The following is an 18,790-nucleotide window of genomic DNA, read 5'->3' as shown; positions in this document are numbered from 1 at the left end:
CCATGTTCCTGATAACCAGTCTCTTTATTCTTCTGCAAACTCTGATGGTTCCTTCTGCATGTCAGTCTCTTTTACTCAAACAAGAAACTAAGAAGTCCTCTCTGGTAGGTTGACTCATCTTCTGCATCCAGTTAACAAATCCTACAAAATCACCCCTTCTTTCCATTGTCGCAGGTCAGCTTCTTGTCTTTTTTCTTTCCCTAAAGCCTGATACTGTGTAACTTTACATAGGATTCAATATTTTGGGGTCCATTCCCTCGCCATAAAATCAGGTTAATAGTATCTACCACTAAAGAGTTGAGGCTTGGTGTAAAGATTTAATAAGTTAGAATACATAAAATACTTTGAACCATGCCTGGCTTAATGTAAGAGTACAATGAAGCTTAACTGCTGTTATTACACAGCCTTGAGATAGCACTAATCACATTATATCATAAATGTTTGTGAGAGTTACCCACCACCTCCCCAGACTATAGGAGATCATGCTTTATGCATCACTGCATTTTCTGGCTGGAGAACAGTGTCTAGCTTAAAGTGGGCATGTAATAAATAGTTACTGAATAAGTGAATCAATATTTGTATTCTTTACAATATCCAGCACATGACAGATGCTCAAGAAATATGCACTGAGTTGAACTTGATAGAATTAAATGGATCTGGAAAGAACACAGAGTAAAAACTGCCATCATATTAGGTAAAGCACAATGAGTTCATTTTAAAGGGAGAGAAATTTCCTTTAGGACTACTCCTTGGGGTGAATCTAAACTGATGCAAGATTCCACATTCCTAACAAATTTGGAATTGTTTTCTTTCTTTCTTTCTTTCTTTCTTTCTTTTTTTTTTTTTTTTTTTTTTCTCACCAGTTTCAATTTCCATGTCCTGTTAATTCTCTTTGTTTTCATTCTCAGAGCATAGCTTACTTCACCAACAACCTGGACTCCTGTTAATGCCTTTATCAGTAAGCTACTGCTGCATAACAAACAAATACAAATCTTAGTGACACACAACACAAAACATTTATTTCTCATATGTCTATGGATCAAGTAGCCTGGGGCAGGTTTTAGTGGACAGATCTATTCTAAGTGTAAGGCCTCAATCTGTGCCATGTGTATTTATTCTGGATCCCAGACTGAAAGGGCAGCATCTATCCAGGGAAGTTCTTGGCAATAGCATAAAGCAGTCAGGTGGATAGAAATCTGTAATGCATTTTAAGGCCTCCATCTGGAACTGACACACTGTCATTTTTACTCACACTACTTTGTCCAAAACAAGTCTATAGCCAAGCCCAACATCAGTGAAACGGGAAAAATAAGTGTTACCCACTGTAGTGAGTTTTACCACACAGTCACATGGCAAAAGGGGTGAATGTACAAATCTACTTCAGAGAAGAGAAGAATCTTGAAAAATGATTACATTTACCACAACTCTATCCTGATTCTGGTCTCCATAACACCTTCCAAGGTGATCACATTAGCTTCTTAACTAATCTCCCTGTGTTCGATCTTCTCCACAATCAATCACAATTGGTTATGAATATTTTGGCTGTAGGGGATAGAATACCTAGTTTAAAAGGACATATTATCTCACATAGTAAGGAATTTGGAAAATAATTGTTTTAAGTTTAGAATTTCAACAATGTCATTAAGGTCTCGGGGTTTTTTTGACCTTTTTAAATCCTGTTTGCTTTTGTCTGCAACCTTGTTGTCTCATGGTGATAAGATTGCTGCAGTAGCTCCAAGCATCACATGATCGCACAGTGATGTTCAAAGCAGGAAGAAAAAGAAAGAGTTCCTTCATACACCCCTTTTCTTTCATCTGGTAAAAAAGAGAGAATGAGAGAGATAGAGAGAAATCTCTTGTAGCTTCCCAAGTCATTTCTCCTTACATTTGACTGGTTAGAGCTAACTAATTACCCAGAGCAGCAAGGAAGGAAGAAGTCAATAGAGAATATTTTCAGGCTCTGAATGGACTCTAAAAACAAGAAGTCAGGAGGGGAATAGTGTATGTATAAGATATCACTGGTGTCTGCACACTTTCAAATAATCTAACCTACCTAACTAAATATTTAAAACTTTTATAACACCATCTTCATCTTCTTTTAAAGCTTAATACATCAAGATTTCTGTAAACAAGAAAGAGTGACTGTTTCCCTCAGCACATCTCATTCCTCGCACCATTCTCCCCATCACTGATGTGTTTGTATACCTTCCTTCCATCTTCCCTAAATGGCCTTTTGTCACGTCTTTTATCTCTTCACTGGTCTTACTTTTCCTTGAGGATTTGTTTCTTCTCTGGGAAGTCTTCTGTGGGCACCAAAGGCTGGTCTGATGTCCTGCCACATGTCCAATAAATATTTGAGAAATTGATTTGAATAATAATTTCCATTAGATGTTTTTATACTTTATAGCAGTCCTTCCAGACTATAATTTCTGGCCAATTTAAATTATTCCATCTGAAGTTGTGGGCTATTTTTCTTAAATAATAGTTTATGTCATTTTATTTTCCTATAGTGGTGGCTCACTTTTTTTGAACAAATCTTTGTTACTTGACCAAGTATTCAAACCAAATACCCATGATTATTTCCAACTTCTCTACACTCTGTTGATATGTTTTGGGCTTATCACCTTTTTGTCTCTTAGAAGAAAATGTACATTTTCATATTGAAATATATTCATGCTTTTGCTTTAATTACTTTCCTCTTTGCCAGGTTGTCCTTAATTCAAAGCCATCACCTTTTCTAAGAAATGAATGAAAAACATGACTTCCTTCAAGTCTCACCACATTCCATTTTGACTACCCCTTTGTAATATTTCACTTACCATTCTGTTATGCTACATTTTATTTTTCTCCCCACTTCCACTACACATATTTTTTAATGTATTGAAGACCTCCACTGATGATTAAGACAGTGTCTTGATGTCAATCATTTAATAAATGATATTGAACTTCTACTATATGTCAAACATTGTCTACTTACTAGGGACCCAGTAAGAAAGGAAATAGGTGCAGTCTTTATTCTCCTGGGTTTTGCACTCTAAGCAGGGGAAAACTAATCAGTAAGCACATCAATCTAATATACTAGGCAGAGATAAATGCTCTAAGGAAAGTAAAACAGGGAAGTATCATGGAGCGTTCCTATAGCAGTGGGGCCATTTTTAGAAAAGAAGTAGGTACGAAAGGCTACAAAAGAGACCTAGTGCAAGTTTCATGCAGAGGTCATAATAAGTGCAAAGTCCCTGAGGCAGAAGTGTGCTTGGCATAGACAAGACTCAGTAATGTGGACAGAGTGGCTGCAGGCAAGTGATAAGGGGGAGAGAGGAGAGAGGAAGCAAATGAAATCAATTAATGGGTGGAAGGGCAGGTCATGTATTACCTTGGACGTTGTATTAGGGAACTGGAGTTCACTTTGAGCAAGACAGGAAGTCCTTGAACCTACCAAGTATTTGATTCACTATCAGTAATAAATATCTATGCTATTTTTAAAAAATCTGGAAAGGGTGGTGATGATTACACAAGAATGTACTTAATGCCACGGAAATGTTCATGTAAAAATGCTTAAAATGGTGAATTTTATGTTATGTATAATTTACTGCAATAAAAAATATCTGTGAGTGAATCCTGTGGGCCAGAGTCTATGCTAAGCACTAATGACTCTGCAAACACATAGAGAACGTAGACACTCCAAATCTGCTTTGAGAAAATACATTCCATATATCATAAATGTAAGTACACAGTGCAAGGTAGTATAAATTGTGTTTCAAATGAGAAGACTAGGCTAGGATTTCAGAGTGTGTTCTCGGAAGCATTAGTCTGGAGAGATGCCCTTTGAAATAAAAGGATCTTACTCAAATAAGTTTGGGAAATCGTGCGTCCTCCAGGCCTTTGTGGAGATTCCCAGCGCAGACGGGCCTGTCACAGGCTGTAAAAATACACATGAAAGAAACCTGTTTAACTTTGTTTAACCCAACATTGCTAAACCATTTTGATCACAGGCCTTTTTTCCCCAAATTGCCTATCAACATCCTGAGGAACTGGTATTCCAAAGAACCGATGCTAAAGGAGACACAAAACCGAGAGAGGAAGAAAAGAGTTTGTGAATAAAGTGTGGTCAGAGCTGAGCTATAAAGGAAAGGGGATACTTAGATGAGGGAAGAGGAAGGGCATTTGAGGCAGGAGAGATGTTAAGAAATCCACTTCAAAGTAAATCTCCTGGAACTTGCCTCTTCAAAGATCATTGACCCACTGAACAAATCTTCTAAATATACTTAAAAAATTAAAATTTTGGTGATCATTAACAAGTTTCTTTTAAAACACTCAAGACACCAATTCATTAAGATTAATGACTTTGTAGAAGTTTTCTTAATTCATTGTCATTATTTTATAAACAACAAAGTTATGCCCAGAGAGACTATAACTTACTCTGTCATCCCGGCCTAATCGATGGCAGAGTGTTCATTTTCTTTCTCTGGGCCCAGAGTCCTGTTCCATAAAGGAGGGAGTTATGGCCTTTGTATCTCTGCAGTAGACCCTTTGGAATTCAAGCAAAAAAACAAAAAAACAAAAAAAACAAAAAACACGATTCCTATGCAAGACACAGATTTCAGCACACAGTGGATATGGAAACAGAATCAAATTAAAGAACAACGCAATCTTGGATTTTAATGAAGCTCATCTTTGTTTCTTTTGCAGATCAAATTTTTGGCTCTCATCTGCACACAGTGTGTGAACGTGAAAATTCCACAGTTCCACGGTTTGTAAAGCAATGCATTGAAGCTGTCGAAAAAAGAGGTGGGTAACTGAATATGCAGCAACTTCCCCCCCATTAGCACACCGTCTAAACAACCAATGCTCAAGTTAACGGTACCACTTGATTTGTCTGGGAAGCCATGCAATTAAAACTTGACTTTTGTTAATCGGTTAAGAGGATCAAATTTCTTATTAACTTCAGTTTGTTTTTACAATAGGGACATCAGTAATTCCCACTAATGTTCTTTCTTTTTTTTTTTTTTTAATATTTTGTCTGTCTGACATGCTGTTGATTCAATTGCAAACTTCTTGTTTTCAAGCCAGTGATAAAACATTCATAAAATATCAGCACTCACAGTGTTAGAACCCTCCTAACATTCATGCTGGTAGATGTTGTGCCAGAACAATTTTTGGTAAGCCCCCAACATTACCCAAGTGAAGCAAATAGCATTCCTACTTGCAAACAGTGATATCCTGTCTTCCATGTGTTTCTGTTCAGTATAGAATATGGCTAACTGGTTCTCCTGGAACAATTAACAGATGCACCTCCAGTGTTAAGACTACCTTTGAATCCTATTTTTCAGCATTCTGTTTTTCATGCAAAATTATTTCATCTTACCACAGGGAACAAGACAAAACCCAATTGACTCATCATTTTTTTGCTGGTCTATCTGTGGGGTGTTTTTCCTTCAGACTATGACTTCATTCATTCAAGGTCATTTTCCCTGGAAGATACATACAGTAGATGCAGAATCTCAAAAAATGTATTGTATAAAAATGTGAAGCTTCATCACCATCTGTTACAAGTTTACAACATATTCCCAGGATCTAGGGGGATATATATCATGTAAAAGATAGAGGTGTTTTCAGAAAAAGAATTGGTGAATCTATTCCCATTTCCAGCTCCCAGTCTCTTAAAACAATAGAACCAAGGGGAAAAAAGTCTTTACCAAGTTATCTACTAGGAAAAAGCCATTTTAATTCTCTGAATGTCACCTGGCTTTATTATAGAAGCATAATAAAAATGGCCTGCAATTTCCAACTCCTGGAAATTCATACTTTAATTATACTGTAAGGACAGCCTTGGGATCCTATTATTCCCATATCAGTATGGAATGAGAGAATAACAAGAAGGGGACGAGTGGGTAAGGAAAGTAGATAAAGAAAGGTGGCTTTGGGGGAAAGCGTATCAACACATCAGAGAGGAGTCGAGAGCTCACAGAGGGCAGAAAACAGTAAAAGCAGAATGAAGGCAAGAAAAGCTATCTGTGAGGAATGGAGTCATTTGGAGTTTAGAGAGAAGTGTGTTTTTATTGCATGTTGCAATCTCATTTAATTTTATAAATTCATAATTTAGGAATAAATATTATTTAATAAGTACTTAAAGCCAGAATGGATCACTGAGAATGTTATAATGCTATTATTGCCAATAGCTAAATTATCATCATTTCCAGGAAATCTTCACCCACTTACTAATACTCAGCACCGACGGTGTGAGCACTATTATATTAGAGCAAATATCCGAATAGGACTTTGGGGGAGCTGCACATAATAAGACATGTGCACATATAATAAAAGGACTCTGTACCTCTCTATTTATGTACATACCAGAGGCAAAATGAAAACGCTGCTAGATACAGCCTAGTAGTATGCAGATACCATAATACAGTAGAGTAGGAAATACCTATAAATAGAAACTGTATCTTCTGTTCACGGCATTTTGTTGGCGATTTTTAATAAAATAAGACAATGTTTTTGCTGACAGCAGCAATCATATCTGGCATTATATTTCATTGTCCCAATGTTTACTCTTAGAATGAATTTGTAGATCCAGCACTAAACACGCGCTAATCACACATATGATTATTAAAATAACTCCTAAGCATTTTAATGAAACTCAAAGACTTTACAATTTCACAAAGCAACTGATAATTCAGAGCACTTTGGCAGTGTCAGCTTAAAGGAACTCTATGGAAATATTCAATAAAAACTCAGAAGCACGAGATAAACCTCTCCCATCATGGCAAGATTTACAAATGTGTACTTTTGATTATATTTTTCTATGATCATTTTGCTGGATTAATATTCTTACATTTATACGCCAATTCTATTTACTCAAAGTGTTGTTTTTACTAAATTCTGGCAGAAAGCACCTTAGGACAGAAATAATTTATGTGAATCTAAGTCCAATGTTTATGCAGGCTTCCGATGACATTTTGTGCCGGGGTTGGTATTAGGAAGTAGCATATAAAGGTGCCAAGTCTCTCAGCACGGCTGGGACTCAGCATTATGTAGAGCCCTCCTTCTAATGGCCAGATCCTCCTCCAGCCAAGACACTCAACTGCAGAGTCATGGGAAATGCTTATGGACCAGTTATGGGAAAGGCACATTTAATGGAAAGTGTGTGTTTACTCTCAACAGTCTTAGGGAAATGGCCTCAAAACTCACTATAGCAGGACACCGGGTGTTATAAAAAGATTTCTTTCCTTTCTCTCTTTTTCTCTTAAGATTATTTCCCTTACCTTTACAAAAGAATCATCTGTAAATTGTAACCGTATTTTTTTAATGCTTCTCACATGCTTGATTTTAAATGAAACAACATCAGGAAGGCAGATCTCACCATTGATTCATAGATTCATTGATTGATTGATTGATTGACTCATTCATTCATTCAGTTATTTGTCTTACTTGCTTGCAATTGACAGACCAAATTGTTCATGCTCCTGTAGTCTACCAGGGAAAATCTACCCAGTGCTTGGCATAGTTGCATTCTTTAATCAACCCTAGTAAAGTGATATTAGTCACATTTTAAATTTTACATCTCACAGACATGCCTAGAAGAAAATCTATTAGTGAGCCGAATGTAAACCAATTTAGCGAATCACTTGTTTAGTGTGTTTCCTTATCTTGATTTGGTTTCCTTTATTCCCTTAAACCACCAGAGCATTCTCCCCCCTCACCGACTATTATAACCAGATTAAAGTTATTTCTGTGGTTTCTGACCTTGTCTACTCAGCCTAGAGAACATACACAGAGCTTGGAGGGAAACTGTAAAGGAGCATGTTAGTCTTTAAAGCTCTTCCAAGGGGTTCGTTCACGCTCCTGTTGTCTTTACAGTTGTAGAGCGTGAGTAGCGTAAGCAGCCGAAGGTTTACGTTTTTTCTTCCAAAGCAGTTTCCATGCAAATATCAAGTCATTGTTCAGCTAATGCTCAAAACATATGATAAAATGACCCAAAGACTGAGGTCATCCAGTACTTTTCTTTGAGATCCGATGCAGCAAGCATGCAGAAGGAGGCATTGTGACATACTGGGAGTATGTAGACCTAAGCAGAGAAGTCCACCTTTCACTACTTTGTAGAAGATTTTGTATAGCTTAGGATGACCCCAAAGTGTATAGAAATTGTTTACTTAAAAGTAAGGTGAGGTGTATTGCTCAGAAGACAAGGGCTTAAGAGATGTGACTTCATGTATATAGTTCACCCTTGGTGCAGTTGGTATTAAGAGCTTAACCTGTAGTTCCCTTCATGTAAAGCGTGTAACTGGCTGACTACTCTGGGAAGATGTGTCTCTGGGGAAGAGCCCCCACACAGTACCTAGCATACTGGAAGCACTCAGTAAATCCTGGGTGAATATGTAACACATACGAAGAGTTTGTTGCATCCAGCAACAAGTAGGTCTCTAGTGCCTACCCATGTGTCAGTTTCCACACTACCAATTGAGTATCTAGAGGAAATAAACATTAAGCAAAAGGACAATTCACTAAGTACCAAATGATGATGAGTGTTATGAAAGAAAAGAACAGGTACTAGAAGAGAAAATAAACCTTATAGTATTCTTTTTTTTTTAAGGTAAAAGGAGTTTGTTTGCTTAAACAATCACATAATAGTGAGTGGGGGGAGAAGGAGAAAGGGCACAAAATTGCAGTTATATAGGATGAATGAATCTAGATATCTGATGTATAGGCATGATGACTATAGTTATTCTAAGACAGTGGATTGCAGGTGCCCTCATCTCACATACACACACACACACACACACACATTAGTAGATATGGAAAGAGATAGTAGGTAATTAGCTTGACTGTAATAATCACAGCAAATCATCATGCATACCTTAAATATAACCAATATACGAAATAAATTTTGAAATATTACTTAATACTAAATATACAATTAAATATATTTTAAATGGCATGATCAACCCTGAATAATAGACATATATTTGTCTGGCTTCAGCCTTCTGCTGAGAGCAGAAGTTTAATTTTACCTTATTTCCCAGGGTATTTTCCTCACATAGCATACCAATGCACTATAAGGAGTCATTTCATGTGAGATATCTGAAAGACAGTCCTTTTCCACACAACAATACCAAACTTTACCAAAGACTTCTTTCATACGTAATGGAGTTAACTAAATGAATAAGTATATTTCTATTCTAAATATATTTTTAATATACCTATATATGTTTGTCTATAAGGGAATAGGACTCTTTAAAAAGGTTAATTTCGTTTGGACAAGCATTCATCCTTTGGAATATGGTTTAACAACACATTCTTCTTCCATGAGCCTCAGTCCTAGTCAGTATGCCCCCAGACTACTCACCAGCATTAAAATGACACCTGGAGATCGGTCACAAATGATGTGAATGTACGTAACACTACTGAACTATACATTTAAAAATGGCTAAGATGGTAAACTTTATATTATGTGGGATTTTTTTAACCACAATTAAAAATCAATGGTATAGTGTCTTGCAAATTTGATGATTCCAGCTATAAGCTACTCTTGGCAGATGCTAATCAACAAGTTTGTCCTCTTTCTTGTTTCTGGAATTCAAAATACTATGACAAGAATGATACACAAAGTTACATTTTTGACTTGGTGCCCAAAAGCCACCCTGAGATCCATAACCTTGTTTTAAGGATTTAAGAAAGACCTTTAGTCTACTTCTGAGAAGGTCCTTAGCCTCGAAAACTTTATCTCTCAACTTGACTTCTTAGCAGCTGTTATATTTTTTTTGCTGTCGTTTGTTTGACAGGATCCAGTTATAGGTTCCGATGTCTGTTTAAAGAAACAAGGAGGCTGTTGGCTTTAAAATTCCCTCATTGCTTGTGTGATCAGCATTTTCCCAGGCTTTTCTACATAGTTTGCCAAGCAAAGGGACTGACCTTTTGTAGCAAACACTTTTTCATTTCAAAATGCTCACTTTGATTTTTGTCCCATTTTATACTCATTCCAAACTGTTTACAACCCACTAAAAATGACTGTGAATTATATGTTTGTGTAATGGATTCCTTTTGTGGTCAGAGTGGAATGTTTACTTTGAACAATTAGTTATCTTTGGGTAGATTATAGTGACTTGGAAAAAGAATGGCTAAAATTATTATTATACCTTAACTATTTCTTTTTGGTAATTCCTCTGCTATTACATGAAGTTTGAGAGAATGTCACGTCAACAGGCCCATGGCATTGTAAATGTAATCTATTTCTCCAATGGGGGAATATTTAGACATAATTGTTAATATTATATGAAGGTATAGTTATATACTAACCTAGGGATACACTTATCTGACTTCCAAAAATTCAGAACATCAAATATACATAAATACATGGATCTTTAAATACATAAACTAAATCCATGGATATTCGTGTTATATAGATATGTCAGATTTGCATATTAGGTAAGGTATGCACATGTATGTATTTATTATATTATATACATACTATAAATACATGCTATATTATAACATAGCTATTATGCTAAGACATACCAAGCATTATACTTATGAATATAACTTCCTTGATTCTCGATTCAGTGCACCAGTCTGTCTCTTGAGATCCTAGCAAGTGCTCACTTGCAAAAATAAAACTTTACAAAGTCTTTTCCCAGTGCCTGAGAATCCAGACCCCTAAGGTACAGATCAAATTGCCTTCACTAGACAAGCTTTGCTCCCAGTTCTGCTAATTCTGTGCTGTTCATTCTTTCCCACTTTGGGATAATCTATTATGGTTGGATCCAGGCACGCACGAAAGGCTGATACTTCCATGAGGAATGTGCAATTTGTACTGTTTAGTTTGTGACGAGATTCTTGAAAACTTTTATGATTCTATCTTGTTCCAGAGAGACTTCTGCTTGCTAGTTTTATAAGCAGTGAGTGAAAAAAAAGTAACAAAAACAAAACAAACTGATAAAAATTACATGCTCCAAAAAAAAAAAAAAAAAAAAATTCAAGAACTCAAGATAAGCACTTTTTCTTTTTCCCCAGAGAATATTTGTGGACTGGACAAAAATGTTTCTGAGGAGGGCACTGACCTGTGTGTTGCCTTTTTTTTTTTTTTAAGTGCTTGCTTTTCATGCCTAAAGTTAGGCATCCACAGTTAGGCAATTACTAAAAAACCGATCCTCAAAGCAGCTCTGTGCAAGTTTGCAGCGAATTCTCCTTAGAATTTCTTTCTGAGTTAAAATTAAGCCCAGTTTCATGTTTTTGTGTTTTGTTTCATTTTGTTTTGTTTTGGTGCAATACCAGCGACAGCCACCTTCCTGACAGCCATAGTGTTGTGCTGGGTCCAAGTTGGAATTGGCTCTTTGGGGTAATCGTGCTGGGGCCTCTGTGTTTGTAAGAAAGCCACATTCAGGGCTAAAGGGGAAGACAAAAATCAAAAAAAAGTAAACAGGAAGCAGCCAGCAAGAGTATAAAAGAGACACTGGAAAAAGACAACCAGAAGAAATCAGAGATGACAAGGTGGAGAGAGAGAAAAAAGCTTCATTTTGCAATTAAGAAAACAAATGTGCATAAAAGGGCACTCCTGTGAGGTCCCTTCATGAAGAGAAGACGGTGACAGAGCCAGTTGCCAAGTCAACTATAGTTACCCGAGACCTGCTTCTTTGTTTCAGAGAAAGGTGTTCCCACTCCAGAAAATACTTTTAAGTTTGATCTGGCAGTGAATGGCAAGCTTACCCTGAATGTTCACAAATTCTGCGTATACACATGGTTAGGAATCAACTCACTGTACTTATTGGTGACATTTCGTGGATTTTATCTACATCGAGCAGTACACAACAGTCTTATTATCAGAAAGAGAGCTTAAACATAACAGAAGTTAATGGAGGAATAAATGTGCAGTTCAATAACCAGCAAGGCTATCTAACGTATCCAGCAATGTGGCTCTGGTCAAATCAGTCAGTGGATATTCCCACACTTTTGCTTCCAGAATGCATGAAAATAAATAATATCTCTTCCCAGATAAAGCCTGAGTCTAATTTCCAACCTCCACCCCCGTTCCACCCACATGTTAAAGTTTAGGTTCTTACCATACTTTCCCTTTGAGTCAGTTGGAAGGAAACAGAGCCAAAATTAATGCCCTAGGAAATTAGTCTCTTATTGTGTGAATGGAGGATTTAAATAATGCAACACCTCCTCATGTCAAGATGTAATAGTCCAAAATATCCTATAGTGGTGTCATTTATATGATGAGAGTTCTGGGTCTGGAAGTTTTTCTATTATAAGCCCCCATATTCAGAAGTTAATAGTTCAACCATAAAAATAATCTTGGCTGAAAGTTGGCAGGATGTTTTAGCCTGGAAGCAAATGTTTACAAAATTTGAAAAAAAAATCACATGCATTTGGAAAGCTTTCAGGTTTTCAATAAAAAGGCGCAAAAAAAAAAAAAAAAAAAAGGAAAAGAAGGCAGACAGAGACTTTTTCAAATATTTGTTGCCCTGGGATTCAAAAATGGATCTGTAGTCTTTAAATAGAATTTTAAAAAATTCTTGTTGCATAATGTGAACCAACTGATTAAAAAATAAATTATCAAAAAAATTATCATGCTCTCGCAGACCATCACTTTGTTTTGTGAAATAATCTGTTGTTTATCGGTTGAATGAGAATCTATACATTATATTTTTATAAACATTTCTCTAGAGATTAAAAATTTGTGATAATTAAGAAATTTTTAATTAATTCAGAAAGCTCTGAAGGAGAACAAAATATTATACTCTTTTGTGGGTTTTCTAATAAGTAATGTTCCCTTTTAAAATGTCTAGGAATTTCTTTTTCCAAGGAATTTTCACACTTTCAAGTGAAGTGTGCCAACTTAAGCACTAATCATTGTTCTACATATATATTTTAAAAAGACATACAGATTCCAGAAGTAGTTCAGTAGGTCCATACAATTGAACATGGCATATTTTCCTCTGTAGAATGCTTTAGAGTAATTGACTCATTCCCCTGAAAAGATGCCGGTTTTACAGATTCTTCTAAATTCTGTGAAAGGTTATCTTACAGTCTGTGGGAATTAGAGAAGTGTGTGTTTCTTAGGTTTAAGTTATCTTTTTTTTGTTAGTTTTCCACCTTTTTGCCGAATTTTGTAATTTTCAAGCCACTTCCTATTTTTAGTGCAGGCAACAACAACAACAAAAAAGTCAGGAGCAGGACACTTTGAGAGGAAAAACTGCGAAACCAAAATAGCTCTAAAATGATATTGCTGGAAGAGTTCTTGAGCTTATAGTAGATTGCAGGCCCAAAATGTAAAATAGCACTTTAATTTTTTATTTAATAATAAGAATGTCCTGAGTTTTAGAGTGAAAGCACAGCTTACAGAAAAAAAAAAAAAAAGTTTGAAACGTTACCCTCACTCCATCCTGTGTTACTTCCTAAAGAGGGCATGGATTTATTTTTAACTTTTCACAGTACCTGGCACATAACAGATTCTCAATAAACGAATGAATGGATAAATTACCTTCAACATTGCCTAAATCTTTGTGAAAAGCTGTGCATCATTGTTACAGCTGCATATGGTTGAAGATTAAAAAAAAAAAAAAAAAAAAAAGAAAAGAAAAGAAAAATCAATGACCAACAGTTGATTGAAGGCAACTGTATGATTTGCTTGGTTTCCCAATCTGTTTTCTAAACATGTAAACCATTCTGATAATAGTGTATTATGTCGTTCTAAACGATATTATTTTCTATCTATACTCAGCTACACCAAACATTTGAAGGTATGTTTCCTTAAAGATTTTATGTTCATCAGTTTTGGGGGACTACATTTAAGTGCACCATGCAGCAGCTAATAGATTACCCATTCTCTACGCGTTTCATCAGAGGAAGTCATATCCCATTTGACATTGTTTCAGCACCAATAGCCTGCTGTTTTTAATCAAGTAATTGAATGGCAGCTAAGACTACAAGTGACATACCTCCTAGTCAGGAGTAGGCGCAGGTCTCAAAACCACACAGAAAGTAGAGCACCCTAACTTTTCCTCTAATTCAGACTTGGACTAACATGCTACCTCTGTTCCATGTTAGTTTACTTCCTGTGAACATCTCACCTTCTTGGTTCAGTGTTTATTTTTTACATAAACCTGAGGAAAGTTTTATCTTGATGATAATCTCTTGAGTTGAAAAAGTCTGTCAAAGAATTTGAAATAAGATAGATAGATAGATAGATAGATAGATAGATAGATATACATACATATATATTTATAGTCAACCACACAGACCTATCAGTTGAAAGCTAATGAAGACAGGCTACCAATACTCTAAAATCTAAATGATTTTGCGATTGGATATTGATTTCATTTTCTCCAAATTTACTTCATGACAGAAAAGTTAAACTCTGCTGGCATGATGAAAAGCTCTCTAAAGACTTTGAATATGTAAGTGCCATTAAAATAGGACTGTTATCTCTCTTGTCTTTCAAGGGACTATCTTCTTTTTATGTTTTGCATTTATACTGTTTGGGTTAACAACTCTTTAGTGTCCCCACAGGGCGGTAGAACACCTAGCAGACAGTATTGTAATCACTGTAGTAAGGTTTCTTTCCTTTCATCTTAAAGATCAGCAGTTGGCCTGTATTTGAAATTGCATGGCATAATATTGGAGTCCATGTGCTTAGCCCAGAGTCTGACAGCCTAAGTAATGTGTGTTTTCCTCTGGATTTAATTCCTGACTCCAGGATTTCTCTAGCCATTCTTTCAGTGTAATGTCAATGATACCAAAACCTTCAATGATTTCTTCAATGACTTCAAAGTTCCTATTTCAGAATGACTTCTCAAGCTATGTCTTATTCTCAGAGATGAGATCTAAGAACAGGCCTTCTTGAATTTTCCTCCAGCATCTCAAACTCAACTTCTTCAAACTGAATTTATGACTTTCCCTAACAAACTTATTCGTCCTTCTATATTCCTTAACTGAGTCAATGGCATCATGGCCTGTTTTTCCCATTCTTTTCTTTCTTTTTTTCCCCCCTCCATTCTTCTAAGAAGAGATATGTTGGATAATTTCTACTGTTCTCTCTACTTACACAGAGCATTATTCACCAAGTCAAATAATCTCTCCTTTCTTGCTATCTCTTGAATTTGATTCTTTCTGTCATATGCTATGGGCTTGATTAGAATCCAGTAATTTCTTTTGAGAAAAACCTCCTAATTAATATCATTGTCTTTGTTCTGTTTTCTGTCCAGACCACCTTTTTAATCATGACAACATTATACCTCTTGAACACGAATAGAATTATGTTATGCCTTCTTCAAATATCTCTCCAATGGTTTCTTTTTTTCATCAGTATAAACAAAATTCCATCCTAATTATCCCCATAAACATTTGACCTCTGTCTACTGTCCAGTTTCATATTCTCATAAGCTGCTTCCTATGTTCCAGGAATATCAACCATCAAGTTTTTCCGAAGGTTGATATTTTCCCATGGGCTGTCCCCTCTCTCTAAGAACCGTCTCTTGGCCCATCCATCTGCCAAATTCATATTCATCCTCTTGTACATAGCACAGGAGTCCCCTTCATCAAGGAATATTCTCTGATTTATATCCTCAACCACCCCTCTATGGTCTCTTGAACATTCTTAGGATTTCTCTCTGCAGTGTTCTAATGAAAGCTTTGCTCTCCCCAGTATAGTCCTTATTGCATGGGGCCGTGATAGCTGATGTCTTTACCTGTTTTTCTATCTAAAGTATGAGTCCAAGAGTCTAGGGATTGTGTCTGGTTAATTTCTGTCTCATCAGTGCTTAGCATACCAAAGCTGGCATATGGTACAGGCTCAATTCACGATGAATAGATGGATATTATCCAAAATTCCTTTTCATCCATCTATCCATGCATCTATCCTTAGGGAATCAAATCCTGTAGGCTGAAGATTCATTGAATTGATAGGGGAGATAATGATTAGATAACACTTGAAGCATAATTTGAAGTCATATTATCCAGAAAGAAGAGAAACTACCTTAAAAGTGAAAGTAAGGATTTTTTTTTATTGTTTGTAGCATGGCCAATATGTATTTACACTCATATCAATATCTATATCCATATCTATATCTATATGACACACCATATTAGTAATAGTCTACAATAGGATAAGATAAGACAGAAATAGAACAATGACTCTGGTGTTCAGGACATGTTTTAGACAAAACAGACTTTCTTATCCTTCATAGGGTGAAACCAGTCTCTCAACACATAGTGTTAAATTTTTTTGTGAACCTGAACCATGAGGGATTCAACTAACTATAGCCAAATTTGATGCTTTTGAGATCTAACAGTATCATAAGAGTAGGACTATCGACTTTCTGGTTCAGAAAATTAGGTTCTTTTATATGTAACCTTCTGGGCATCGTGCCTATTTCCCCGTAAGTTTGTGTATAATTTTTCCCATTATCACCCCCTAGGTCTCTTTCACCATCACCACTTTCCAGGCATCTACCATCCACTGAATAGCCATGTTTCTGATTATCTTTTCCCAAATGTATTAGCTTGCATTATTTAAGGCTAAATCTCTTTTTATTATTTCCTGCTCATATTTCTAAACTCCTTAAGTCCATTTGTATGATTCTTTTGTCTTCACAGATGTCCACAGTTCCTCCCAATTTAGTATCATCAGCAAATTTAATTAATGCTCTGTTTACCTCTCTTTCTAATGAAACCAGTCCCCTGTTTCATTTCATCATACAAAGTAAAAATATATTGGCAATAAAACAGTCCGAAGAAATGTTCTCTCACCGTAGGAGGGGAAGTTCAGGATACAGCAAAGAACCGTGTGGTGAGGAGTGGACAGGGCAGCGGGGTGGTGAGCTAGTTTGCTATTGCCCTAAAGCAAAACCTTTTTCACAGCAACCACATTTGGCAGATTGCTGAGTTGGTGCTGGTGTGTGTGTGTGTGTGTGTGTGTGTGTGTGTTCTGAAAGGTAACTATATTACCCTAACTGAGGGCTTTTTACTAAAGATATATTTATTGATACATGAAAAACATATTTAAAACTATATATACAAATACAAGTACAAGCTGGTAACATTTAATCCATAGTGAAGCTACAAACCTAGATATGGATACATATATCTGAATATATAAAGACTCACAACCATTTTCCTTTGTCTTTGTCTAACATTCACTACTGTCTTTTTATCTTAGTTTTTAATTTGATAAATGGTTTAGATCCAAATTACCCATTATTTGTTAAACATTTTCAAATAGTGAATTTGAGTTCCATATTTAAACCATTGGGTTTAAATCAGATTCCTTTTAAAGTTAGACTTATAGAATAAAGAGAATTTTTATTCAGTTGTATTCAATAGACAAATGTCAGTAAAAGAAATATTTTAACCTCTAGAATTTATAGGCTAGAAAGGTGAGCTTCATCACAGGAAGAGGTTTTAACTTGTCAACACCGAAGTGAGCAAGTTTATGTTGAAGGTATTATACCATTAGTCTTTAAAGATGTAGCCATACAGATATGGGTGATTTACATAAGAAAAACAAAGACAACATTTAGTAAAAACCCACTATGTGCTACACACAATGCTAGTACTTTCCAACATGAGCCAATACTATACACTTAAAACCCATGTTACTTACTACCTGATATTCCATAGACTATTCCAAAGTCCAGTAAAATTTCAGAAGTTTTTGCCATGTTGCACATGAAAAGCCAATCTTTGAAATATGAATCAATTAGTATAAATCTATTGACTCGACTCTAGAGGGAAGAAAAAAAAACAAAACAACCTTTCAGGTTTATGCTCTGATTAGGACGGACAGATGGTAGACCAACATCTCTATTGGTATGTATAGAAGGCAATGCACGCTCTCAAGTGTTGAGATGAAGGCTGATATATACTTTACATATAGCACAAGGTCACCAAAGATGTTATCACCAAGAGATGACGGTAACAAAATAGTGACTGGGAATACTGTTAAGTAGTCACAGCCTCATATTGTTTTTCTAGTGAGAAAAATCTGATGCATAATGCATTCTTATGCGAGAATTTTCTCAGATGCCAGGACTTTACAGGCATAACTTTCATAAGCTTTAATGGGAGTTTCCTGCCAGCACCTGTTACAGTATGGAGTTCTTACTTTTCACACATAATCCAAGACTGGCTTGGAACACTGACTTGGAAAAACTAATATAGTGAAACCTTCTTATAATGTTTCCTCACATATAATGTTCATCTTTTAATTCTTGGTCTGATATATGTATGTACATGTTTTCCTTTCAAATTCTTTTCCCACCAGAAAGGCTTTTTTTTTCGCAAGCTTTTTATGGGTAAGAGCAGAATATATATTTTAACTGGGTAAACTACTAGAAAAGATACATAAGGGGGAAATTTATTAGGATAGAAATTAAACTAATGTTAAAAATCAATTCTTCCTAGCTGGAAATAGTTCTAGAAACACTTTGGATTCCCAAGGAGCTGGTAGAAACAATTAGAGTGCCGTGTGCAAAAAACAATCACCATAGATCCAAAACAAGGATCACAAGTCAAAATAATATAGTTTGGCCATATTTTCCTGTGTCTTGACAGAATGAAATATGGGAAACTCTAATATTTAAAATAATATTGCGTTTAACCCTGTAGATAAATCGGTAGGGTAATATTTTGTATAAAGGAGAGTTAAAAAGAACTCTTAACATTTCATATTTTTATAACTAACTGCCACAAACTGTATTACCAAAACAAAGAAAAAATTAGTATATCTGTTGCACTAAAACTGTTGGAGATGGCAAATATATGCCGTTTTATGAACAATAATTTTCCT

General features: G+C 35.8%; 1 protein-coding gene across 1 annotated transcript in view; it reads left to right on the top strand.

The window, feature by feature from the left end:
* The window catches only part of ARHGAP15 (Rho GTPase activating protein 15), a 611,884-nt gene that overhangs the window by 384,834 nt on the left and 208,260 nt on the right, over nt 1-18,790 (top strand). The window contains exon 10 of the mRNA XM_059394353.1: nt 4,690-4,788. Coding sequence (XP_059250336.1) covers nt 4,690-4,788 — 99 coding nt within the window. The remainder of the gene's footprint in view (nt 1-4,689; nt 4,789-18,790) is intronic.

This window comes from Mustela nigripes, chromosome 3 (genome assembly GCF_022355385.1).
Source record: "Mustela nigripes isolate SB6536 chromosome 3, MUSNIG.SB6536, whole genome shotgun sequence".
Taxonomy (NCBI): Eukaryota; Metazoa; Chordata; class Mammalia; order Carnivora; family Mustelidae; genus Mustela; species Mustela nigripes.
This window is presented reverse-complemented; position numbering and strand designations above follow the sequence as displayed.